The 26047-nt window shown below is 43.7% G+C and overlaps 3 protein-coding genes and 1 pseudogene across 4 annotated transcripts in view; 2 read left to right on the top strand and 2 right to left on the bottom strand.

The window, feature by feature from the left end:
• Window positions 1-123: 123 nt before the first annotated feature.
• On the bottom strand, window positions 124-13530 carry fd3F (forkhead domain 3F). 2 transcript variants are annotated; one of them, XM_089474989.1, is made up of 5 exons: window positions 12063-13530; window positions 10679-10774; window positions 2062-2233; window positions 1515-1986; window positions 124-1034 (listed from the first exon to the last, which is right to left on the bottom strand). In XM_089474989.1, the coding sequence occupies exons 1-5, from the start codon at window positions 13277-13279 to the stop codon at window positions 718-720; spliced, it is 2274 nt and encodes a 757-aa protein (XP_089331115.1). In that variant the 5' UTR covers window positions 13280-13530; the 3' UTR covers window positions 124-717. The 2 variants fall into 2 exon arrangements, with proteins under 2 accessions (XP_089331115.1, XP_089331116.1); XM_089474990.1 differs by having other exon boundaries at window positions 124-1031.
• A 2630-nt stretch (window positions 13531-16160) lies between these two features.
• PGRP-SA (Peptidoglycan recognition protein SA) lies at window positions 16161-17467 on the top strand. Its single transcript, XM_018015469.2, has 3 exons — window positions 16161-16621; window positions 16901-17019; window positions 17086-17467. Exons 1-3 carry the CDS (start codon window positions 16302-16304, stop codon window positions 17268-17270), a joined length of 624 nt encoding a protein of 207 aa, XP_017870958.1. The 5' UTR covers window positions 16161-16301; the 3' UTR covers window positions 17271-17467.
• Window positions 17468-20003: 2536 nt separating this feature from the next.
• ec (ubiquitin specific peptidase echinus) overlaps window positions 20004-26047 on the top strand; it is a 66137-nt gene continuing 60093 nt past the window's right edge. Inside the window, exon 1 of the mRNA XM_089473308.1 lies at window positions 20004-20591. The gene's annotated coding sequence lies outside the window, so the exon portion shown is untranslated. The remainder of the gene's footprint in view (window positions 20592-26047) is intronic.
• Window positions 22677-23644, bottom strand: LOC108619121 (proteasome subunit alpha type-6 pseudogene; annotated as a pseudogene).

Below are 26047 nucleotides of genomic sequence, written 5' to 3'. Positions count from 1 at the left end.
GTATATACTTGAAATCTAATCAGATGTAACCGTTCATATAGACCCAATTCCAACTTCCTCGCAAATAAAACTTTTCGTTTAAATGTAAATAAAAAAAAATTAGGTATATATATTTTTGCCATAATTGATAAATTATTTATATATAGATATACATATGTATATATCGGTTGTACGAGTAAGTGCCGTTATGCTACATGGGATTAGTTAAAACAAAATATTCGATACGAACTATGATTAGCATTTGGACTATACGCCTAGCAGACGGGACTCTATGTAAAATAGTTAGTTAGTTCATAAGGATCTAAGTAGATGTGATTATATATATTTGTATATATATATTGTATATCAGCTACTAGTAAAAACTCTTAATTATGGGACTTTCAAATGTTGGACTCGATCGATCTCCTTGTCTTAGAGGCTACTCTTACCTAGTTATAAATTAGATTAGAAGAAAAAAAAAAGTTGTTTTTTTTTGGGATTTTTGTTTTGGATTGGTACAATTGAAGACTAGAACTATACATGGGATTTACTTGGATAAGGGGGACTTGAGGGGACTATCTTTCGTATTTGCTGGCTTAGGTGGTTAGTTTTGGATAGGATTAGGTTAGCTGTGACTAGTATTGGTTGAGAATTGGCTTATGAGTATTTCGATTGCTCTGATTGCTGCTGCTCCTGCTGTAGCTGCTGCTGCTGTGCGAGCAACTGTTGCTTGCGCGGTCAAGCGACAATATCGCTGCCCGGATTGTAGCCAAAGTAGTTGAGATTGAAGTCGTCGCTGAATAGCACCTCCTCCTCGGACGGCTCCACCTGGTGGGACATCTGTATGCCCAGCTCCATGGGATCGATCTCTGTGATGTAGTACTGCGAGTGGGAGAGGCTGCCTGCCAGCAGGTTGCTGCTGCTCCCGCTGTGCTGTTGCTGCTGCTGCTGCTGCTGTTGATGCTGTTGCTGCTGTTGATGATGCTGATGCTGATGCTGGCGCAGTCCACTCTCCGTGACGACGACGTCTTTGTGTATGGGATTGAGATAGTCTTCTGGAAAAAAGGCAGCCATCAATCAAGCCATCGGACACTCAATGAATCAATCAGTCAATCACTCAAGATGAACTTGAAGTGCCTGCACCTCACTCCATCAGTCAAGCAGTCAATCAGTGAAGGAATCACACACTCAGTCAAGTAAATGCACTATCAAGTCAGCATATCAAGCAGTCAATCAATCACTGTCAATCTTCAGTACCTGCTCATTAATTAACCACCCTATCAAGCTATCAATCAATCACCGTCCATCTTCTTCAGTACCTGCCAATCAATCAATAACCTAAATCAACCCTTTAAATCATATCCATCAGTCAACCTATCAAGCAGTCAATCTCCATCAATCCCTGCGAATCCCTCACTGGTCGCACGTATTTCTCAACAATCGAACCACTGACACTCAATCAATCAATCATACGAGTATAGGTATCATCACCCTGTCACCCCATCATTCAATCAATCAATTCAATTGCTACTCACCATTGTCCAGCAGCACATCCTGATAGGTGCTGATGATGGAGTTGACCGACTGCACCTCCACCTCCCGGTGGATGCCATTGAGGATCTGTCCCGCCGTCTTGCGCAGCTCGTCGTCGCTCAGCAGATCGCTGAACGGCAACAGTCGCTGCGAATGCGAGTGCGAATGCGGATGCGAATGCGGATGCGATGTGGGCGACTCGTCGCTCTGCGTCTGCTGCAGCATTTCGTGGGTGAGGGCAGCGGCAGCAACAGCTGCCTCATCGTACATGCAATTAGCCGACTGCTGCTGCGGCGAGTGCGAGTGCTGTTGCAACTGTTGTTGCTGCTGCAATTGTTGTTGCTGCTGCTGCTGCTGTTGTTGTTGTTGTTGCTGCTGCTGCTGCTGTTGCTGCTGCATCTGCTGCTGATGCTGTTGAATGCGCTCGCGATTGATGGACTCCATTTTGAAGAACAGATCCAAGCGTTGCTTTTTCTGCAATCCAAACAAATTCAGAGTGAGCAAAGCTTGTTGTGCGTGTGTGTGTGTATGTGTGTGTGAGTCGCTTACATGCTCCCAGGCCAACACATTCTCCGCCGAGTCGCCGCTGGATATGGCCCACAGATGGCCAGCGCCCTGCGGCGCCTTCACGCCCTTGCGAAAGTGCGGATTGATCGAGAGATTGTGCCGCACCGAGTTCTTCCAGCGATCATCGTTCGACTTGTAGTACGGAAAGCGATCGCTGCATCGATTAGAGAGAGACAGGCATATAGCAGGCAGTCAAGAAGGAGCGAGAGCGAGAGAGAGAGAAGAGAGATGTCTTGTAGATTAGCATTGGCTTTATTAGAGAGAGTTGTGAGAGATGTGAATGTGCTAAATACTTATATTTAAGTATGGTAGACAGTTGAGAGTGCTGCAGTGGGGTATGCTCGACTAGCAGTTACCCTGGAACTAACAGAGCGATATGCGACTTTGAATGAAGACACGAATTATATGATAGGAACAAACTTATTCAGCTTCAACTTTGAAGCCTGACTCCATATATGTATATCTATATATCTATATCTATTGTATGGCATATTTATGTATATTGTATATATTGGATGCATTATAAAAGTCTTTCGCTTGGAAGGTGTCGCTGATTGGTCAAGGCGCAGAGGGCTTGGGGGTTGCAAGGGTGAGTGCAACGGTGGCTGATTGGCCAGTGGCGTGGTCAGGTCAGGTCAGGTTAGGTGCTACCCCCGGCTGGTTCTGGCCTGCTCGGGCCACTCACAAGCTGAAGAACTTTTTGACCAGTCGCAATTAAAGTTGGCAACATGCGAAGCCAAGTTAACAGGCAATTTGCAGCGAACACGTCACGGCACGGCACTGCGGCAGAGCTCCAAAAGGGACGGAGCAGGCGCAGGGCCAGCAGGGGGCACCGTGGACAGGAACACGGATACGGACACGGACAGCGGCAGTGGCACAAATTATGCGTCGTTTTGTAGGCAGTCACGAACAGGCGATTTGGACAGAAACGAAATACAGGCGTGCTACCGGGGCAATGAGCGACTAGTAGATACCCATCAAATGAAAGCTGTACAGAGTGAGTAACAAATTGAGATTGACTTTGAGCTCTGACTCTAGTTCATAAGTTAACTTTGAGCACTAGTTCACTCAGTTTACTAGATCCACAATCTGTTTTATTGAAATTACATGGTTCATTGTTCACCTGACTAGCTCAGCTCATTTTCAGAACTTGTGCATTATTCATTAGAACAGATTCAGTTCACTTTCCCAGCCAGTTCATTCTGAATACCTCAATAGATGCCATGGTTCATGAGCTAGTTCACTGCCGTAATTAGTTTATTCTGATCTCTAAGCCAATTCCCACTGACTAGTTCACTCCAGCTTCCTGTCTTGATTACTCATAGATTCATTTCGATATTCCGTTCAATCTAGGTCTCCAGGGTATACAAAATGGAGTAGTTGGCGAGCAGTTGCGCCGGTAAGCCCTGCCCGCCCCACCACCTGATGTGGGCTTCGCACAGGGCATATGTAAAAGGAAACTACGTCGACCGGAAAGGACATCGCGTGCCGCGGCGCCCTCCCACTCGGGAAGTGGGCAGGGGGCAGGAGGCGGGTGGCTGGCGACTGGCGGCTAGAGCTGGGCAACAAAATGGAAAGTATTTCAAATTGCGGCACACAGAGAGAGAGAGAGCGAGAGGGAGATAGCGCAGGGGAGAGGGAGATGGCGAGAGAGTGTGCGCCACGCGCCAAGTCCAGAAAACAACCCCCGCAATCAGCGTGCGCTGTCATTGGCTAACGGCTGCCCCCTCCTGACCCTGCCCCTGCTCTGCCCAGCCCCTTCCATCTGCTGCTCCACCTGCTCAAGCTAAAAAGCAATCCAACATTTTTTCATTTTGCTTTTCTTTTTCCTTTTTGTGTATTTCCACACGCGAGGCCCGCATTCAGACTCGACTGGCTATATAACTATATAGCTAGCATACGTATGTATACAGACATATATCTATATCTATTATAGCTTATATTTTGTCGACTCATAAATGAAATGGAACAATTCGAAATGGAGTGCATAAATCTAAGGCAAACCCCCTTCGTCCGGGTTTCTCCAGCTGAAAGCCAGCGTCAGGCAGCTCTTTAATGATACAAAAAAAATCTACCGTCCACCCCCATCTGAATACAACTGTCATGGACTACCCCATACCCCGCCGGGCGGCATATATAGGCGATTATGTTTGGGGCACGCAGACGTCATGACGCATCAACGGAAACACACAGCCAACAGCCAAGATGATGGCACTTCACATTCCATGCGAATGGAGAGGGATACATCCCACATATGAATCCCTAATATATGTATGTATATATCTAGTTTTGTAATCTGAGGTGCCTCATATACATACATATATAGTCGAGATACCCATTGTGTAGGTGTCGAATAAGGTAAATTGGGTAGAGGCTAGCATTGCATCAGTGCCCCTAGATACCTCTTATCTGATTGATTGTGATTGATCCATTTGATGACTCAGCTGAATGATGATCGTGCCGAATGATGGACGTAAATGTGTTTTATATTCATGTTGATTGATCTGATTGATTGTGTACGATCTGATTGAGATTGACTGAGACGATTAATGAAAACGGAACGATCTAATTAATGATTGATTTGATTGATGTTGAGTGATTCATTGATGATGAATCTGTTCTTAGAATATGATTGATAGAATATGATCCTAGATTGACTGATTACTTGAATATGCAGGCTAGTTTTAATTGATGATAAGTCTCATGCTTGAATAGGACTGATTGGAGTAGTATATCGTTTGATAATGATGATTGTTAATGATAATTTCTGACTGTTTCATTACAGATTTGACGGATATGATTGATTACGGATATTGTTGATTGAGCTGGATTGATCTCTGATATATATTACAAACATAATCCGATAGCTATCGATAGAGCATGTCTCTCCAAATACTGATATATCATACTACATCACAGATAATACTAGACATTAAAGGGTATTTCCTTATTCCATGTCTTCCTAATTTAATATTTTTGCTTCTTAAAAAATTGGATTGTTTTGCTCAATGTTTGGCATGTTTGAGTTATGACTGTGGGTATTATGGAACACCCAAATGCACTTGTAAAATTATAAATGCGAAATAGGAAAAGCGGAAAACATGAGGTGGGAAAATGAGAAAATGGGAAGTGCTCTGGCCAAGTGGGTGAGCTTTGGCTGCATGTCTGACAGGCTTTAATCATGCTCCAGGCCAATCGATAGGCAGACATGCATACATACATGTGACTGTGTGTATGTGTCTGTGTGTGTGTGTGTGTGTGTGTGTATCTCGCACTTGTCGAATTGTCAACGTTGTTGTGGATTGATTGAGAGGGTGTATATATGCATACATATGTATATGGAAGAGAAGGGGTGTACGGAGTTCATCCACTATCAACTACCCACTATCATCGTGCTCATCATTGTCAATGAATTGAATGAATGACTGCGCCTCGTTCACAGTCACAGTCACAGTCGCAGTCACATCCACATTCGCCTTCAGCTTCAAATTGTCCTAATGCACGGCATGGCTGGGTGGTAGAAGGTGGGCCCACCTGCCCCCTGCTCCCTCCCTCCTAGTGGGCCTAATACGCCTGGTCTTCTTTTATAACATCAACTCGAATTGTCGGAAGTTTCGTTTTCGATATCGAAAATAATGCGAGTGGCCGAACGGCATCCGGCTACGCCATGCCCATCACATGGAGAGATGGAGGGTGAGGGGCTAGGGCCGGGGGATTTCTGTGACAGGTGGAGGCGTGCCTGTAGGTGGGCGGGTAGGTGGTTGGGGGTGGTTCCGCCTGCTGTCCGGCAAGAAGCCTCAGGTGCTGTAATTGAGTTTGAAATTCGAATTGGTTTACTGCAGCTCCGGAAAGCTGCCTCGAGCAGGGGGCCGGGTGAGCGGCAGCGGAGGCTAGAGTGAGCCTGGTGCCTGGACGGCGTCCGTGTAATGCATTCTGTCTGATAGGCTGGGAGCTGGTCGCTCGTCGCTCGGACTGGTGGCTGAATGGATGGCTGACTGGCTGGTTGGTTGGCTGTCCGTGCCGTGTCAAGGCGTGCCTGGCACGCAAGCCAACACACACACACATACACGTACACAGAGACAGAGATAGAGAGAGGGAGAATGAGAGGGAGCGAAAGAGACAGCCCTACATTTTTGACATGGCGCCCAGGAGCCCAGCCCCCCTGCTCCTCTCTCCTCCAGCAGTTCAGACTGGGCAACTACTTCTGGCGGTTTGTTTCGAGTTGATTTCTGCATTCATATATATTTATATAGACTCTCTATGTATACATTTATGCACATATACATATATATATATAAAGAAAACGACTCGGTTCAGTTCATAAATTGTGAACAAATTTATGGATTTATGGCAGTTGAGGAAGTTTGCCTTCGCCTTTGGTCTCTGGTTGAAAAATACGAAGGAAACTTTTAAATACAATAATGGGGCGTAGCTAGCCACGCCCCACCGAGCAACGGACAGATACAGGTAGAGATAGAGAAATAAATAGAAAAGGAGATACAGATACAGATACAGATACAGATACAGATACAGATACAGATACAGATACAGATACAGATACAGATACAGATACAGATACAGATACAGATACAGATACAGATACAGATACAGATACAGATACAGATACAGATACAGATACAGATACAGATACAGATACAGATACAGATACAGATACAGATACAGATACAGATACAGATACAGATACAGATACAGATACAGATACAGATACAGATACAGATACAGATACAGATACAGATACAGATACAGATACAGATACAGATACAGATACAGATACAGATACAGATACAGATACAGATACAGATACAGATACAGATACAGATACAGATACAGATACAGATACAGATACAGATACAGATACAGATACAGATACAGATACAGATACAGATACAGATACAGATACAGATACAGATACAGATACAGATACAGATACAGATACAGATACAGATACAGATACAGATACAGATACAGATACAGATACAGATACAGATACAGATACAGATACAGATACAGATACAGATACAGATACAGATACAGATACAGATACAGATACAGATACAGATACAGATACAGATACAGATACAGATACAGATACAGATACAGATACAGATACAGATACAGATACAGATACAGATACAGATACAGATACAGATACAGATACAGATACAGATACAGATACATATACAGATACATATACAGATACAGATACAGATACAGATACAGATACAGATACAGATACAGATACAGATACAGATACAGATACAGATACAGATACAGATACAGATACAGATACAGATACAGATACAGATACAGATACAGATACAGATACAGATACACGCACATGTCCTGCACATGCCATGTCCTGCTGCTCTCAACCCTCTACCCTTCGCCTTGGACACTCGCTTTTGGCCTTGCTCAATGAACCATGATCCGCATCCAATAAACACTCAATATGCAATTCAAATTGACCGGAAGAACAGTTGCCCCTCACCCCATCGCCCATCAGCCCTGGGCCCTCTCCCTGCCCTCTGGACTCCTACGCAGGATCGCTCTGCCTGCGCCTGGGAGTTGGCTAATGGGTTGACCGAGTAATTGCTGGCAATTGTGCGCCGAGTTGCGCTTGTCAAACACCTGATATCCGTATGCATTGAGCCGTGTCAAAGGTGTGTGGAAAGCGGCCAACGGACGGAAAGGGCCGCAAAGCGAAGCGAAGCGGCGCGGCGCCGTTTAACGCATGCACAAAACGTTTCCGAGTTTCCAAGCCCAGGCAATTAATAATTATCGTGTGTATAAATTTCATGGGCAATTGCGAGAGAGAGATGGAGTGCGGGAGAGAGAGAGAGAGAGAGAGAGATAGGAGGCGGCAGAGGGCGAGCAGAAGCCTTGCGTGGGTGAGCCTTTGCGCCGGCGCGTCTTTTGCCTTGAACGAGGCGAGGACGCGGCCCTGGTAGAAAGCACTGCCTAAAACCCCCTAAAGAAAAATCCCCAACCCTTCCCCCTTTAGAGCACCCCTCGTCACGCTCCCCTCACCTGCTCTGCTGGAGCCGCAAAGTAAATTTGTGAATGGTTAATGAAAACTTGCCCAAAGAACAAAAAACAACTACAACAGCTGAGCTAAGAGGAGGGGGTTAGACAGTGGCATGGGTAGGGGTAGGGGTAGGGGTAGAGGTAGGGGAAGATCTAGGGGTTGGGGTGTAGAGCTGGTCGGCGTGCTGGCTCATTACATTTAATGAACAGGTTGCCCACGGGGGCCAGGTGATGGGCAAATGTCATAAATTGCTAGCAAGTTGAGTCTACGACTAGGGCTAGCGGTAGGGGTTGGGGGTCGCTACTTTGGGGGCGGCTTTTTCTCTATATAAATTTACATATATATAGGATATTTACACGCAACATTTGAGCCGAGTTTACCAAATATTTACAGTGATTCGGTGGAAGCAGAGCCGAAACAACTTTCATAATTTGTGGAAGCCCAAACCCCAAATGGGGGTAGCCGGGCGGGAGGGGGTGGCAAATTAATGAACCTTGAAAAATGTGTTAAAACTTTTTTATTATTGTCATTGCATTGCTATATTCACATATAGACAGATACGTATACCCCACAAATATACAGTATATAGTGCATGTATGTAAAGTTCTCTAGAAAGTGGGACGGACTAAAAGAAGACATAGCTCAGCACAGTTCCGAAACGCCTAGAAACGTAGAAGTTTCCAATTAAAAAGTTCTCGAAGAGCAAAGAAATTCTATTTGAGTTTCGATTAAAGGAATTTGTATCGAGTCAACCGACGGAACCTAAAGGAAGAGGATTTTTGATTTTTGAGCGACCTTCTAGAGAAAGAGAGAGAGAGAGAGAGAAGTCGAGTAGGAAGTAAAGCCAACTTAACAAGCTGATGGGGGTATCCCAAGTATTTCAGAGATAGAATGATGTGAGTTACGCAGAGAAAGAAGAGAGGAAGAGAATAGAGAGAGAGATAGGAAAATGAAGTCAAATATAGAGGAACGGAAAAAATAAAGAATGTCAATAACAAATTGAATGTTCAAATAGAAGTGGAAGAAAGAGGGAGAGACAAATATAGAGAATTATGATAAATATAGATAATATAGAATAATATTAATATAATACAATAAAATGTAACAAAAGAGAGATAGTGGACGAATGATAGGGAGAGAGAAAGTGTAAGAGAGAAAGCAAGAAAGAGAAATAGGTAGAGAGCGTAAAATAGAGTGACAGGGAATGAGAGAGAGAGAGAGAGAATCCGAGAGAATATTAAAGAAGAGAAGTAAAAGAGCGAATGAGACAGAGAGAAAGAGATGCAACGAGAGAGTGGGAGTACTAGCAGGATGAAGAGACAGCGAGACATTCATGCAGAGAGAGAGAGAGAGAGAGAGAGAGAGTATACAGAGAGAGAGAGGAAGACATCCCTAGATATATATATATATATATATATATATATATATATATATATATACATATCTTGATGTGCGAAACAACTTGTTGAACAACACAAACAACAACTGTAAACATTTTTGATTAGCAACAAAAGGCGAATTGAGGAAATGGCAAAAAAGTACAGGAATACAAAAACAGAAGCAAAGAATGAAAAACAAAACAAAGAACATGCCAAGCGTTTGTAGCAGGTAATAAATTATTGGAACTGGAAACTTTTTAATTTAAAAGTTGGTGTTGTTGTTTGTGTGGTTGTTGTTGTTGCCGTTGCTGTCGGTTGTTAGCCAAACAAGCCAAAGAAGAGTTAAGGCAAGCGCCGCTATGAATACCCTATAGAAAGTTATGCGAGAAGCAAATATCTACTATCTATCGAATAAAATTCAAGATTAATTGCGATTCCAATCAATTACAATCAGTTAATTATGAAATTATTACAATTCTTGTTGGCAATTAACAGTTGTGATTAATTTTGTTCCGGATTCAGAAACTGCCGACTTCATAATCCGATTTTCAATAGATATGGATATGGATATACATACATATATGGAAAGTAGATAGATAGATAGACAATCAATACATATCTAAAGATTTTTGGAGATTTATAGCATATTTTATTGAACGGGAAATCAGAAATTTTGCCTTTGACAAGGTCATTGATAGTTCGAATTCATTCAACGAGCTATTCAATCTAACAATCAGTTAATCTATCAATCATCTATCAATCAAATTTCTTCTATGGAGATAGCTGAAACTTTCTAGGATATACATATCTGTTAAATATACTCAATGTATCTCCTCATTTCTTAAAAGTATTTCACAGCACCCAAATACCCTCTGAAATTAGAGCACTTGGTGAGGGGGTTTTGCTGGACTTGGAATTGGAAAAAGTGAACAGCGAGAATGCGCGAAGAAATGCTTGAGATTTGTTTAATTACATCCGGCATAGTCACAGCTACACACACAGGTACACACACAGGTACACACACAGAGATACACAGGTGTACACCCACACAAAATGCCGTAGAAAAAAGGAGGAAAAACTACGAACTGTGGGTGGTTCGGGCTCTACAGTTAGTGGATCGGGTGGGTTGGGGTGTGCCATGCACTTTGGGGGTTGCTGTGGTGGGTGTACTTACGATATCCATTGGTATATGCCAGACACCGTCAGCTCACCCTTGTCCTCGAGGGCGTATTCGATGAGTTCCGTGTATGTAAACGGTGGTTTCTTCGGCCTGCTTGTTTTGCGGTGGTTGGTGGTGCGGTGGGCGCCCACATCGATTGGCGAGTGCAAAGATGAGAGAGAGCGAGAAAGAAAGACAGAGTGGAGTGAGTGAGAAAACACGTCAAATAAATATTTATTAAAATGGAGTTGCGTTTGGTTAAAGAGGATTTTTGTTGAAAATGTTTCGAGTATTGGCTGAAAAACTGAGAGCAAAGATAGATAAATATATATCTGAGGAAATATAATATATCTATATAAAGTTGCTTAAATTCGTAGTAAAGGAAATCACAGAGTTCTGTTTCAGATATTTGTTAGAGATTTCACAATTGCTAGAGCTTGCCATACGAATTAATTCCTATATAGATCAATCTGTAGAGCAGATCAAAGATCAGAGAACTTTGTTTAAGAGCTGTGGAAGTTGATGCATGATAAGCCGAATATTTGTTATCTTTTGTTGATTATAGATGACAATAAAGAGAGAGAGAGACGTATTGAGTCTTAAGGAAATATCCTGAGGGAGCTTTTACTCACATTATCTCCATCGTCCCATTTACCTAAGATCCCTCTTCAGCAGCAGTTGACCGCTGGCTACAGATAGGAGTAGACTCTTGCTCCTAAGCTGCTATTGCCCAATATATTATTAATCTCACTTTCTCTATAGCAAAGATAGCAAAATTTGTTATCAACATGAATTTATCCAGATTTCCCAAGGACAGCTGATCATGTTAGCTGCTCCGTCTTCCTAGCTGACCCAGGCAAGCTTTTTGCATCGGGCTTGGTCTTGTTTTCTATTTGCAGATGATCTTTGTTTTGCTGTAGAGTAACGACCATTCGGCTTTTAGGCAAGGCTCTTATAGAGAAGCTATGTGGGGTACCTTCTTAAGATTTTCTCTTCTGTGACTAGGTCTTCCTACTTATCTGAGCTCTGTCTTCCTGTACAATAAATATATTCAATACCAGCTTCACTTTTGTGTCCTTCTATCTTCCTTATTATAAGGACCAGGCATTAAATTCTACCTCCTTGGCTTAGACCCATCTCTTATTAACATCTACATCTCTCTACTGCTTGGTCTAAACCCATCTGTTATGAACATATATAGAGGGATCTCTTTACTACTTTGGCTAGACCCATCTCATATTAACATCTACCTATAGAGGGATCTCTTTACTGCTTAGCTTAGACTAATCTCTGTGCTCTCACAATTTCTGCGTTTGTCTTAGTTCTCGCTCATATTGGATTGCTCTTCCGAACAGGAGATGCCTCTCTGAGATCCCTCCCTTGACCGTTTGCTACTTACGCTTTGGATGCTGTATCCTCGACCACAACGTGCTCGGCGACAATCATATCGTTGCCGTCCATCTCGGAGGTGACTTCCATGACCAGTTCCTCGAATTTGCGTCCGGCTTTGGTTGGCGTCGCTGTTGCTGCTGCTGCAGCTGCTCCCGTGGCTCCTCCTCCAGCTGCTGCTGTCGTTGTGGCTGCTGCTGCTGCTGCCGTGGAGGAGGAGTTGGAGCAGCTCTTGGGCGAGCCGCGGGGCTCTAGCTGGGAGGAGTGACTGTGACTGGAGTTCGATGCGGAGGCCGGCGAGGCCGAGCTGCAGGGCGATGCGCTGGTCATGTGGGCGGCTGTCGCCGCTGTAGGCGTGGCGGCCTCCAGGCCAACGCCCAGCCGTGCCATGCCGCCGCCCACGTCGGGCGAGAGGTGCGGAAACTCGTCGAACTTGAAGTTGAGCAGCCACGAGAGATTCTTGTCCTCGAAGTCCGGCTCTGGCGAGGAGCGAGCTGGGCAGGTCAATGAACGGGACTGCGACTGTGCTGTGGGCTGTGACTGTGACTGTGACTGGGGCTGCTGCTGCTGCTGCTGCTGCGGCGGCTGCTTCTGTGCGATGGGGACCAGAAAGCCGCTGCCAGTGGCCGCCAGCTGGAGCTGCTGCTCCGCCTGCGCGTCCAGCTGGCTGTCCGGCTGATTCTGCATGGGCGGCAGCGTCGCGTTCAGCTGCGAGATCTCCGTCTGCAGTCCCGTCGTGTAGCGGTGATCCAGCTCGAGCAGCTCGCCCGCCTGCCAGCCTCCGGCGTCCGCCTCCAGGGGCGCCGCGGGCGGCGCGCAGTAGGAGGCGGCGGGCACCAGCAGCTGATTGTCGTAGGCGAACAAGTCGTTGATGAAGGCCGCGCCGGCCGTGCCGCTGGCGCTCGTGTCCAGCTGCAGCTGAAAGCACAGATCGCCGGCTGTCCCCACTCCCACACCCACGCCGACTCCCACTCCAGGAGCGACGCCGACTCCGTTCACATCGTAGTCCAGGTGGCGCTTCTTCCAGGGATTCGCGCTGAGCTGCTCGTAGGGCTCCTCCAGTTGGGTCTCGTATTTGCGCTTGAGGAAGTTGAATTCGCAGTTCGAGGGCAGCGAGTTGTTGTTGTTGTTGTTGTGATGGCTGGAAGTGTGACTGGAATGCTCAGTGGAATGCGGCTGGGCGGCTGAGCTGTTGTTGGGCCCATTGACGGGCATATTGACAATCATTTTCCTCTGCTTTCTGCCTACTTCTTCTTCTTCTTGTTCTTGTTCACTTTTCACACGAATTCGCACGTCAATTTTTCACAGAGCACACAAAAAAAAAGAAGCACTAGCAGCGAGAGGGAACGAAGGAGAGACAGCGAGAGAGACAGACAGCGGGAGAGACAGAGGCAGAGAGAGAGAGAGAGAGTGCTTGGAGTTTTTCGGTTGAGGCCAAAGGAAACTTTTGCGCGTTTGGTTTCCGTCTCGCGCTGCGACTGGCCACGGAATGCGGCTGATGGATTTGACGGAAGCAACATTTGGCCAGGAGCTGCGCGCTGCCAGGATGGGCAGCGACTGCGGCAGCGCTATCTCTATCTCTCTCCACCACTCTCGCTCTCTCGCTCGCACTCGCATTACACTCGCGCATTCAGTCAAGCACAACAACTATCGATGAACCCCCTAGCCAACCAAAACCCTAGCTCTAGCCCGAACCCGAACCCAAACACGAGCCTACGACCTTTTAACGGTACTCAAAAGCGTGCTCTTTCGCATACCCTGTAAGCTGTGCCCAACGGGGTCTCTTGCTTATGAAAGACAGTTGCCTCTATGTATGTTTCCATCAGCTGTATTCAATATACTCCTCAACAGGGCCAAATGGGGTATATTCAGCATGTGCATATACCCTGCTTTCTTTTCGTCAAGCCTATATTTCCGATGCTAATTTCTAGAGAGTACCCTACTTATGAAATCTAATGGGAGATATGATATACTAATAATCAAAGGGAGCATACTCATTTAGATTTTAAGTTTTCACAAGTATACCCTGTAAATTGTGATATATTCACCAAGTTGTCAGCCCACGATCGTTTCTTATTGGAGCATGTTAGCTAGCCCAGCCATTATTTGTTACAGGTGTTCTTCTAGGCTGGACGCTTCATCCATGGAATGCATATACTCCATTTGCCTAGAATTTGCATCTCTTGATTGTCATTTTCTTGGCTGAAGTCGAGGGGTTGCTGAATTGTTCAGCTGTTTTTGCAGCATGTGATGGCAGGGTATTTACTAGTCGCGCATTCCCCACAAATAAAGTGCACTAACTTCGTGCTCGCTTCTCTTGGTTCTGCTCGGTCGCGTTTTGCCCATAATCGAACATGTGCCATGAGCTTATGTAGATGTGTGTATGTCTATATGTATGTATGTATATACATATATGCATATACATATGTATATGTATATGTATATTCCAAAGGCAATTTTGAGGACTTGTCGACGTGACGCAGAGGAGAGGGCGTTCATTGAAGCGCCTAATCGAACACCCTGTGGCAGACAGCCTGTCGAGCTGCCTCGCGCACAGGTGTTGCGCAGTTGCCAACAGAGCGAAAGAGAGAGCGCGGAGAGAGAGAGAGAGAGAGAGAGAGAGAGAGAGGGAGAGAGAAATAAAGATAGGAAAAGAATTTATCTCTAATGAGAGATAGAGAGAAGAAGATAGAGAAAGAGGGGAGAGAGAGCTGCCCAAGAGATCTGGCGTCGTAAAGCAAATCCAATATTACTTTAGAATTTTAGTGGAACGAAAACTAGATCAAAAATAAGCACATCTAAAGGATGTAGGGAAACAACTCCATTCATCCTTTACTGAGCCTGATTAATTATCGGTACATGATTTATATGTGCTATAATACTTTTAGTATTTAATCTCTACTCTTTTAAAAATATGCTTCAATTTTTATCTAGTATACGTTTTTTTTTTTAAATCTAAAATGTTAAGTTTTCTCTCTCTCTCTCTCTCTCTCTCTCTCTCTCTCTCTCTCTCTCTCTCTCTCTCTTAGTTATCTTTTCTTCAAGTGCAATTGACTTTCAAATGGTCAATCACTCTTTTCTGTCAGCAAAAAAAAAATATATATATATATTTTCCCATTTTCTCTAAGTGTAGTTGACTTGAAAACATGCCAAGAGACATTTTTCGCGCACTGTAATGGATAAACAATGATTAGGCAACTCTTTTCTCTCAGTGTAATCAACATAAAAATGGCTTTAATAAACTCTTTACAGATTGCAATCTATCGAAAGCATTTTATGGCAGGTATTATCCATAAATTTATAGAATTAGTTCTCGAGTGGTTTTTAGATCGGAAATGAGTTCATAAAGCTCCAAGCGTGATTCATAGCGCACGAATGGATCGTACCGGATCGGAGCTGTCGAAGTGTGTGTGTGTGAGAGAGAGAGAGAGAGAGAGAGAGAGAGAGTAAGAGCAAGTGAGAGTGAGAGTGAGAACGAGAGATGCGAAACGAAAGACTCATCACAAACGGATTAGAAGCCGACGCATTTGGGACTCCCGGCTAAAGTCAACCAAATAAAATAATAATTGAAAGCCAGAAAATGCAATTTCATGAGATGCTATGCGACGTGTGAATACCCTAACCTGGGTCCACATAGATATATGTATATATAGAGTTGGGGGGGAATAGCAATGTATATAAGTTAAAAATATAAATCTATATATGTGTATCTATATAATAATATATATAATAAAATACCTTGTCTACAGTCAATCGTAAATGGAGTCAGAGAGATAGAGAGAGACAGAGAAAGAGACATCACGCATTCATATGTACGTATATATGTATATAATGCACTCATATATAATCGTATCATATATATATAGAGATCTATAGTTCTCTTTCCTCAATCAATGGGCAACATGACTCACGTAATCAGCATACCCTACCTTACCTTTTCACTCATCACGCATATTGAAGATTAAGAAACAGAACTTGTTTTCATGATCATATTATTTAGACACACGCTTCGCCCTCTTTTTCCCCCTCCCCCACATTTGTCCGCTCTCCTTCGCACCGCCCTCCAGCCTCATCAGCTGCTTTGCTTGATAAGAAGACGTTGCGCTTCGGCTGCTTCGATCAGTTCTCAGTTGTAGTCAGAGACGAGCAGACAACACTGGAATCACTGGTATCAGTGGAAGAAGAAGAAGAAGAAGCTAACAAAAGTAAAGTAGAAGAAGCAGAAGAAGAGGGAAGGAAGCAACCGAAGATGTCGAGCTTGAGGCATTCACTTCTGGTTCTCTTCGTTTGCCTTGTGGCATTGGCTGCTGTTGGCTCCGGTTCCGGTGCCGGATCCGGCTCAGGCAAGGGGCGCAAAAAGGGCGGGGTATGCCCGCCCACCAAGCTGAAGCGTCAGTGGGGCGGCAAGCCGGCGCGCAGCCTCAATTATCAGCTGCGGCCCATACGCTACGTGGTCATCCATCACACGGTGACTGCGGAGTGCAGCGGCTTCGTTGAGTGCGCCGAGATATTACAGGGTATGCAGGCGTATCATCAGACAGAGCTGGACTACTACGACATTGGCTACAAGTGCGTGTGTTACAGGGTATTCCTATTGGTTGCTACACATGAATCTGCTATTTACAGGGTATTTGGTGAATGTGTTGATATGCCCCACAATAGAGACTTGAAAATGTTGCTCCGTAGAGTATTTTCAGTTGAATAGCTTCTTATACAGGGTATTTTTATGCATGGCATTATATTTGAATTTTTAGTAAAGTCCTTTTACAGGGTATATGATATACAGGGAACTTATATAGTCTTGCTTTAAATTGAATTTCTATTAATGTTCGACCCAATACTCTCTAGCTTTCTTATAGGGAATGATGGACTTGTCTACGAAGGCACCGGCTGGGGTGTGAGAGGCTCCCATACCTACGGCTACAATGCGAACGGAACGGGCATTGCCTTCATCGGCAACTTTGTGGGTGAGTAGAGGCGACCATCACTGATCTTCTTCTGCTTAATTTTGTTCCTTTTCCTTCTCCCTCTAGATAAGTTGCCCTCGGCGGCTGCTTTGGATGCCTGTCGAAAGCTGTTGGAATGCGGCGTTAAGCTGGGCGAGCTGAGTGAGGATTACTCATTGATTGGAGCATCCCAGGTGACAAGCACAATGAGTCCAGGTCTGACGCTGTATAATGAAATACAGGAATGGTCCCATTGGCTGTCGAATCCATAGAGAGAGAGAGAGAGAGAGAGAGAGAGGAGAGAGAGAGAGAGAGAGAGAGAGACATATAGACCGAGACAGAGACGGAGAGAAAACACACACTTTTTTGTTTTGCATTAAAGTGGGTTTTACCCACAGCGAAATTGCAAATCATATTCATTAAAAAAGAAAAACAACAACAATAATTATGTAATAAAATATAAACATCAGCTGATAACCTTTTTCAAAAGTTCGCGCAAGAAACAGAAAGTAAGTGCACTTATCGATATACGTCTTTTATCGAAAGTACTTTTAGTGCGCGCACACATACAAACTATCGCAGCTTTCGATAGGTGCTAAATTTTACAATTGTGCAATTATTAATAATTATTTTTACAGCTTGATAAATTATATGAAAAAACAATAAAATTCGATTTAAAAATTAGTTTGAATTCTCTAAGTCTCTCACGAGTGTCTTTTCAATAACAACACTGACCAGAGAACACATAGACTAGACATGTAGTACAAAGTTTTTCAACACCGAAAAATCTGACTCATAGGGCCTATCAATTTCGTATTTGCTCGGCTCTTCACTTTTTAGGTTCGGGCTACGAAAATATGCGAAGGTACAATCATTCCGCTTCATGCGCTCGACCGAGATGGTCAAATGTTGAATAAAAGATGCCTCTATGCTCAATTTTTGTTCTTGCTCTCTCGCTCTCTCTGCTCTCTGCTCTCTCAATATGTATATGTATGTATGCATGTGAGCACAAGCAGCAGCTCACGAAAATTGAAATTTCTTCGCGTTAGACTGCCGTTTCTTCCCTTACGTGAAGTGTATTCCGAACTCTTCAAGCCGTTTGCCATGCGTTTTCGTTATTATTTGTGGGAAGGGTATGAAAGCGTTGGTGCGCATAATGAAAATGTTTTCGCGATTAGCATGCATACACACTCTCGCTTGCTACATGTACTATGAGCATTTGTATGCCTGTGTGCGAAGCTCTTGCCGCCTGTAGCAATTTTACAGCCCAGCATTTGCATTTGGTCGATCTTGTGAAGTCCTCACATACATATGTATGTATGTATGTATATACATTTGACTGTGTGTACGCATGGGATGTGCTGTTCACAATTATGGGATATCACTTGTAGAAGCATTTGTATGCCTATGTGCCTTTACATGTGCGTGTGTGTATATCTTTGTTTGTATGCTTGGGAGATGAACATTGGCGTGTGCCTACCTCAACTTTTAATGGTGTGTATGTACATACATATACAGGTGCATGCAAGTAAAAAAACGTATCAAAAGTAATGGGAAGTGCACCTGTCACTTTAGTTAGTCCGCTATTTAAATATAAGCGCGCATCTTCAATTAAAACCCAAAATCGTTCACACCATTAAAAGTTGAGGTAGGCACACGCCAATGTTCATCTCCCAAGCATACAAACAAAGATATACACACACGCACATGTAAAGGCACATAGGCATACAAATGCTTCTACAAGTGATATCCCATAATTGTGAACAGCACATCCCATGCGTACACACAGTCAAATGTATATACATACATACATACATATGTATGTGAGGACTTCACAAGATCGACCAAATGCAAATGCTGGGCTGTAAAATTGCTACAGGCGGCAAGAGCTTCGCACACAGGCATACAAATGCTCATAGTACATGTAGCAAGCGAGAGTGTGTATGCATGCTAATCGCGAAAACATTTTCATTATGCGCACCAACGCTTTCATACCCTTCCCACAAATAATAACGAAAACGCATGGCAAACGGCTTGAAGAGTTCGGAATACACTTCACGTAAGGGAAGAAACGGCAGTCTAACGCGAAGAAATTTCAATTTTCGTGAGCTGCTGCTTGTGCTCACATGCATACATACATATACATATTGAGAGAGCAGAGAGCAGAGAGAGCGAGAGAGCAAGAACAAAAATTGAGCATAGAGGCATCTTTTATTCAACATTTGACCATCTCGGTCGAGCGCATGAAGCGGAATGATTGTACCTTCGCATATTTTCGTAGCCCGAACCTAAAAAGTGAAGAGCCGAGCAAATACGAAATTGATAGGCCCTATGAGTCAGATTTTTCGGTGTTGAAAAACTTTGTACTACATGTCTAGTCTATGTGTTCTCTGGTCAGTGATAACAAATAACAGCGCCATTTGGCCAGGCAGCGTAAAGAAACATCAACTGTGACGCCCTCTAGCGTCAGGTAACAGCTACTTCAAATCGCCAAGTAGTGCAGCACTAGAATACTAATCGATAGCATGTTGTGTATTGGCGCGCTTGCAGTTAAAATTTAAATCTGCCTTTCTGGTATAGGCTGAATTTACATAAAATTAATATAACAAAGTAACAATATGCACTTTATAATATGCCCTGCAGCCAAATGTTTTTAAGTATTTGTTTTTATGCAAAGTTTTATCATGTGGTCGTCGACTAGCGCAATGAAGAGCATAACGATAGCTGATATATTTTCTAGCCGATATTTGTTGCAGTTAGAGCAAGCTTAAATCTATATTGCACTAATTTAAACAATTTAAAAATAAAATTGGATTTTTTCACTTATTTTGATATATGCTTTAATTCAATTATTCACCCAATTCACATAAAAACATCATTTCGTGACCATTTAAAATGCTGCTCATCTTGGCGCCATACATCGATAGTCAGCTTGCGCAGTATCAATCGCACACACATGTTGCGCTCCGACCTGTCTACGCTGGGCAAACACAAAAACAGTTGTTGTATCGCTTTCGAAGAGGAAGGAGTTTGCGCGCGTTCAGCTGCCGGCAATTGGTTTTTATTTGACTTTGTTTGCATTGTTTTTTACGATTCTCGCGCCGATTCTTGTTTTTTTTGTGTGTTTGTGTTTTATGTTTGTTTTTGTGCTGAGGGAAGAGCAAAAACTACTGCAAATGCAAATATTGCAGTGCAGTTAAATACAGTTACGCGAAATACAAAATAACTGCAAAACGCAAAGCAAAGCAAAGCGACAAAATTCTGTTTTCATGTGTGCGTTTCTTGGTTTTGTTTTATTTTTTTGGTTGATATGCAAGTGAAAGCGTGTGAAAAATATTCACCTTAACGTTCGACACGCTGCGAGGCCAAAGTCAAAGCCGAAGCCAGAGCCAAAGCTTACATCAAAACAAAAATCAAAACAAAAATCAAAATCAAAGGTCTTGGCTACATATCTGCAGTCTCGCTCGCACTTGGAACACTTTGGCGTATCCTGCGGTCAACCGAAACTTCCGTTATTAACTGCCATACGCTATGCAACCGCAACTGTTGAGCCCGCGCAACAGTTGATCAACAGTTTCAAACAGTACACAGAGGTAAGCAATTGGAGTGCTATTGGAATTATGTTAAGTCCAATTGGATACGCGTTAATTGGAATGAGCTGTGTATTTGGCAAGCAATCTATTGATAGGCGTAAATTGAGTGAGATGCGCCTATGCAATGCCAATTGGAATTGCTTCCGATTGAATTGGATTTGCGATTCAAGTGAGTTAGTCAATTGGATTTGTTGATTGGAATGAACTGAGAGATGACTATAGATACAAATGTTAGCTGGCTTTACATAGTTGTTATTGAAAATATCACTCATCAGTCGCTCCATCAGCTTAATTTTTGGAATATTTACTCTTATAAGTCTCTACTCGATGCATTCCACAAACTTCATGTGGATCGCTTGGTAAATAGCCAAGTTTCCATGGTTAGTTAGCTGGTTTCAGTTTTTGGCATTGTGAAACCTTGGCAAACTGTGCTCTTTAGCCATTTACAGTTATTGATTTTTGGTTCTTGGTACATTTTCGGATCACACATCAATCAACATGAGATATTTTGATTTCATGGCCTTTGCCGTTTTTTCTCTCTTTTTTTTCTCATTTCTGTAATCGAGTCAATTTTCTTGTTGCTGTTCGGCTTCGTTCGACATCTTCTTTGGGCTTTCGGGGTCATCAACTCTTAATGTCTCGCAATTTTTACCAAAAAAAACCCCGTCGACGTTGTTGTTGTTGCTGTAAAGCCATGTACGATATGCCAATTGCGTAAAAGATAAAACCGAAACACAAGTCGTACAGATCTGTCTTAATACCATTTCATATGTACGTGCATTCACTCAAGTCCAAAATAGAGTAAAAATAAAAATAATTAAATTAATGTAGTTTCACATGCGCACACAGCAATGAATGAAGATTTGATTTGAAGCTAATATTGCCTTCTAAAATCGATAAATATCGATAAGCAGCCCTTTCCTTTTAGCTACAGACACTCTGAATTGCTCCTAGAGGATATCCCTTACATGCATGTGAATCATGTGGCATTTACATTTTACTATATTGTCATTAAATCGTATTTGTGATCTTACAGGGTATGTGCCAGTCGCACATGCTCTGCACTGTATTTGAAATGGAATTTGTCTGGCTGGACTTGATTTTTATGGCTTCGGCGTCTCGATGCGTCTTAGATGCGTTTTCGGTCAAGTGAAATTCGAAATTCGATGCATTTGCATAATCGCCGCGCGCCTCGGGCCGAGACAACAAGCGACAGCGTCTCATAACCTCAATCGGGGAGGCAGCCATGCCCGCCAGACTCTACAGACTCAGCAGGCCCGCCAGGCCCACACAGGCCTAGCCGCCATTCCAGTCTCTGCTTCCAGTCTTCGCTTCCAGTCTTCAGTAAATTGCAGTGCGTGTAATTTGTTGTCCCAAATTGCGTAAAATTTACGCAGCGGCTGTCGCCCCAACGATTTTCACCTGCCTTGCAGCAGCCACACCTGCCCGCCGGCCCCTCCTCGTAGCCCCCACCACCTGTTGCTTGTGAAACTGCCGTTAAATGCGGCTGCACCAAAAGTTTTTGTTAATTAAGCTGAAGCGTCGCTCGAATCGAACTACCGTCCCCTGCTCGCTCATACGACTCACCTAGAGTATATCCAGAGTGAGTACCGAAAATATCGTTGAAAATTAGGTATATGACAGGTACATCTATCTTATATATCGTAGTATCAATGGTTCGAGAAGTACCAAGTGTGTAATTCTCAGCTATATAAAGCTCAAATCTAATTACCTTACTGTTCCTTTGGTTGATTCTCGAAGACCTTCAGAGGTATAGGACATATGCCTTAGATGGTAGAATCCATCGCAATCTTGGCTTCTCCACTCCTTTACCAGCTGGCATGGTATTATTTAACTTTTTGGATAGCTTTAAAAACTTAAATATCTCGAAAACTATAGAAGCTACAGATATCGAATTTGGTATGAACATGATTCTGAGGCTTATACTGGTGAAATCTAAATCGGTTTCCTTTGAACCTTCCCGAATCTCTTTATAATCAAACTGGAATCTTGGGATCTTTAGTGCTCGCGATCTATAACAGTTCGATATGGATGCCTCTAAGGTATAAAAAGAAACAGAATATATTGCTTTTTCAGATAATCGTTATAATTGAATTTGAGCCTTGGCTCAACAGCCCCTTAGTAAGAGCTTAGCAACACCTTTTGCGCTTTCGGCCTTTGGTCATGCGGATGAGTTGAGTATTGATCTCCGATTCGGTTAGGATGTGAAAATAGGGATTCGACTGGGTGACCATTGCCATTTCGAAGTCGGTCGCCCTCAGCTCCTTGTCGAGGGCGAAGGCCAGGGTTCTAATGGCCAGCTTGACTGTCTCGTCCTTGCTCATATTGTGCTTGTACACGCTGTCCACGTAGTAATTGCCGCGCTGCATTGCGCTGCCGAAGACGCAGGCGCGATAGCCAATTGGAACGCCCGAGGGATCTGTGTTATAGATCAGTGGCCCGAGCTGCAAGTCGTACGAGATCAGGATTATCGAGCAGGCCAGCGGACGTATGTTCGCATCATGAGTATACACTTGATTGATGTCCCCCAAGCGCTGGCACATCACGTCGGCAGCCATCGGATATCCGTACCTGTGCTGGAACACGCACGCCTCCTGGAGGGCCCTGTGCACGTGCGATTTGCAATCGGCTTGGCGTCCAATCACCGCACATCCCAATACATCTGAGATGCGGAAAATGCGATTCGCAGTCTCTTTTACGGCGTATTTAGATAGCGGCTTCCTCTGCACGACCAGCACAACACAGTCGGCGCCCGCTATGGCGACCATTGTGCGATTATCCCTGTTGACTGCCTTGGCTGCGAACTCCACCTGGTACAGGCGCCCCCCTGGCGAAAAGATGGTGATGAGTCGATCCAAAGTACAAAGCGGCATGGCTTTCGATCGTTCTAAATGTGGTAAAATATAAAATATAAACCTATATATATTTGTATAAAAATATATTTGTTTTTTTGTATATGCTTGTATCGAGATATACTGAATGAATGAGCTCCCTGAACAGTTCTCCCCAGTCCAAGGCAGAGCTGTTTGACGTTCTAGTCAAAGGGCTCTCTGCTGTCCACATTCGCAGGCTGTATTCGATACCCAATTGATATAATACGCAAAGCTCACTATATGGGTCACATATGTCTTTAGTAATATCTCATGATAGTCTAACGCAGTATTATCATATCCGATCGAAGTCCTGTGACTGACTTCAGTTTAAAGATGTTCAGTTGACGATTTCAATTGCTGTCGCTAATTGTCAATGTTGTTGTCATATTATATCATTAGGCATTTGTCATTAACCATCAGTCATTCGCCATTACGCATTAGCTCTGTGGCTCTATTAACTAACTGTTCTCGTTCCATTTGAGCACTTAAGGCGGAGAGTAGCCGAGCGAAGAGCTCCGGAGCTACGAAGCTACGAGGCTACGAGGCTACGGAATTACAGAGTATGTTAATTTAGCAATTGTTCAGCGCAAATTGTGTGGAGAAGTCTGAAAAGACTTTGACCCATAAAGAGAGGAGCATAATGCTAAATAGGGAGAGAGAGAGAGGGAGATAATGAGAGCAAAGTAGATTGAAAGGCGGAAAAAGGGAAATCAAGTGACGAGTATATGGGAAAATAATACAATAAGAAAGAGGTTGAGAGGTACCGAGCGATATAGCGGAGGAAAGGGAGAGAGGCAAGCAAAAGTCATATAGAGCAGAGAAAGAGAGAGAGAGAGACAAAGGAACAGGACAAAGAAGGCACGAGGAAGAGAGAAAGCTATATGCAACAAGCGCAAAGGGAGGTAGGAAAATAGAGGGATTAAGAGATTAATCAAACTACAATTCCATTCCACGAGCGACTACTGTAGTGGAGAGTAATCATGAGCCAAGTGATTAGGGCTCGGCACTCGGGAAAATCAGCTCCAAAGCAATTCAAACTCAAAATCCATTCCAATCCGTTTACAAATGGTCTGTGAAAGAGTAGGGCAAGAAGATAGCCAGAAGAGGGGGGTCGAGCTGGAGGTGGAGTGAGACTAGCTGGCCATCTAGTTGGGGGCAGTTGGAGCATCAAGTGCATAAATAGCTGCAGCAATTAAAGCTCCAGCAGCAACAACAATGTAATTTTGGGCTCTCATCTCATTCCACTCAGTCCACGCCCGCGGGCCGCGGCCCGCCTCCTCAGCTGGCTTTCGCCCCTGTTGTTTCCGAAGAAATGTTCAAATATAAATTGTAACAAAATTCAATTGGAGGCAAATGTGTGTGCTTTATTACATAGCCAGGCCAACCGATGGGTCGGCCAGGCACGCGTTGCTTGGCTGGCCAAAAGAATTCCTATACCCTAACTGACTAGCTGGGCATATGCATCTATTGATGCACTTGAATTTTGACAGAGATCGTAGAATATATATCAAATATGTATACATATATGTATACACATACATGTGTATATGTATATGTGGATATATGTATATTTATTGTGTTATTGAATAGTATAAAACAAAAGTTCAAATTTTCGTTTCTTGCTTTATAGAGTATTTCTTGAGCTCCTTATTTATAGGGCTCATTTTGCCGCCGCAAACACATTTTAAGTTTTTATATGTAGCATGACCCCTTCCCTAGTTGTTCCTCTTGCTCCGTCTTCTTCTTCTTGCTTCTGTTTTTTGGCATCTCTCGTTACGCAGCGTCCAGTGTAAACAATAAACAGATCTTGGAATATGCTGCATACGCACCCCACACACACACAAACACACACACGCGCATGCACATGCTTATATGCTGTTTTTCACCTATATACATGCACACACACACACACACACACACACATATCTACAGACATGCAGTGCATGCTGATTCGCTGGCATCTGACTATAAGCAACAGACACTATTCAAATTGATCGCAGAAACTTCATAACGAGGCATTTCTCTCTCTCTCTCTCTCCCTCCCCCTTTGCGCCGTGGCATATGTAATTTGAAGTTTGCTTACAGCAACAACAACTTCTAAAATTTACTTAACAAGGCAACTGCAGCATATTGCTTTCTCCCTCCCGCAACCGCATGTTCCTCTCTTCCTTTGCTTCTCTCCTATCCTGCAGCAGCAACAACTTGCTCAAAGCAACAACAAAAACTTCTTAGAGTCAACAGCATACTCCTTTCTCCCTCCCACTCGCAACCGTGGCTCTCTTCTACTCCGTCGCTCCTTACAGCTAGCTGCAATTGAAATTTGCTCACACACACACATAAACACACTCACGCAGAAGAGCAATTGTTATTTCAGTATTGCAAATTAGCACGTCTCGTTGGTCCAGGGGTATGATTCTCGCTGCGGGTGCGAGCGGCCGCGGGTTCAACTCCCGGCCGAGCCCTAGTGTTACTTTTTCTTTTCCATTTTCTTTTTGAAATATTATTATAATAATAGAGATTGCTAACGGGGTGCGAGAGGTCGCGGGCTTGACACCCAAACGA

Source organism: Drosophila arizonae, chromosome X, assembly GCF_054131065.1.
Source record: "Drosophila arizonae isolate 15081-1271.41 chromosome X, UAZ_ARI_1.0, whole genome shotgun sequence".
Classification (NCBI taxonomy): Eukaryota; Metazoa; Arthropoda; class Insecta; order Diptera; family Drosophilidae; genus Drosophila; species Drosophila arizonae.
Note: the sequence above shows the minus strand (reverse complement) of the source record. Positions and strands in the feature narration are given on the sequence as shown.

Coding starts and splice junctions, on each gene's coding strand:
- fd3F (XM_089474989.1), bottom strand. CDS start 13,279: ATGATTGTCAATATGCCCGTCAATGGGCCCAACAACAGCTCAGCCGCC. Junction 10,775..12,062: donor GAGGATACAGCATCCAAAGC/GTAAGTAGCAAA, acceptor CAAAACAAGCAG/GCCGAAGAAACCACCGTTTA. Junction 1,987..2,061: donor ATGTGTTGGCCTGGGAGCAT/GTAAGCGACTCA, acceptor TTTGGATTGCAG/AAAAAGCAACGCTTGGATCT.
- PGRP-SA (XM_018015469.2), top strand. CDS start 16,302: ATGTCGAGCTTGAGGCATTCACTTCTGGTTCTCTTCGTTTGCCTTGTG. Junction 16,622..16,900: donor TACTACGACATTGGCTACAA/GTGCGTGTGTTA, acceptor AATACTCTCTAG/CTTTCTTATAGGGAATGATG. Junction 17,020..17,085: donor CTTCATCGGCAACTTTGTGG/GTGAGTAGAGGC, acceptor TTCTCCCTCTAG/ATAAGTTGCCCTCGGCGGCT.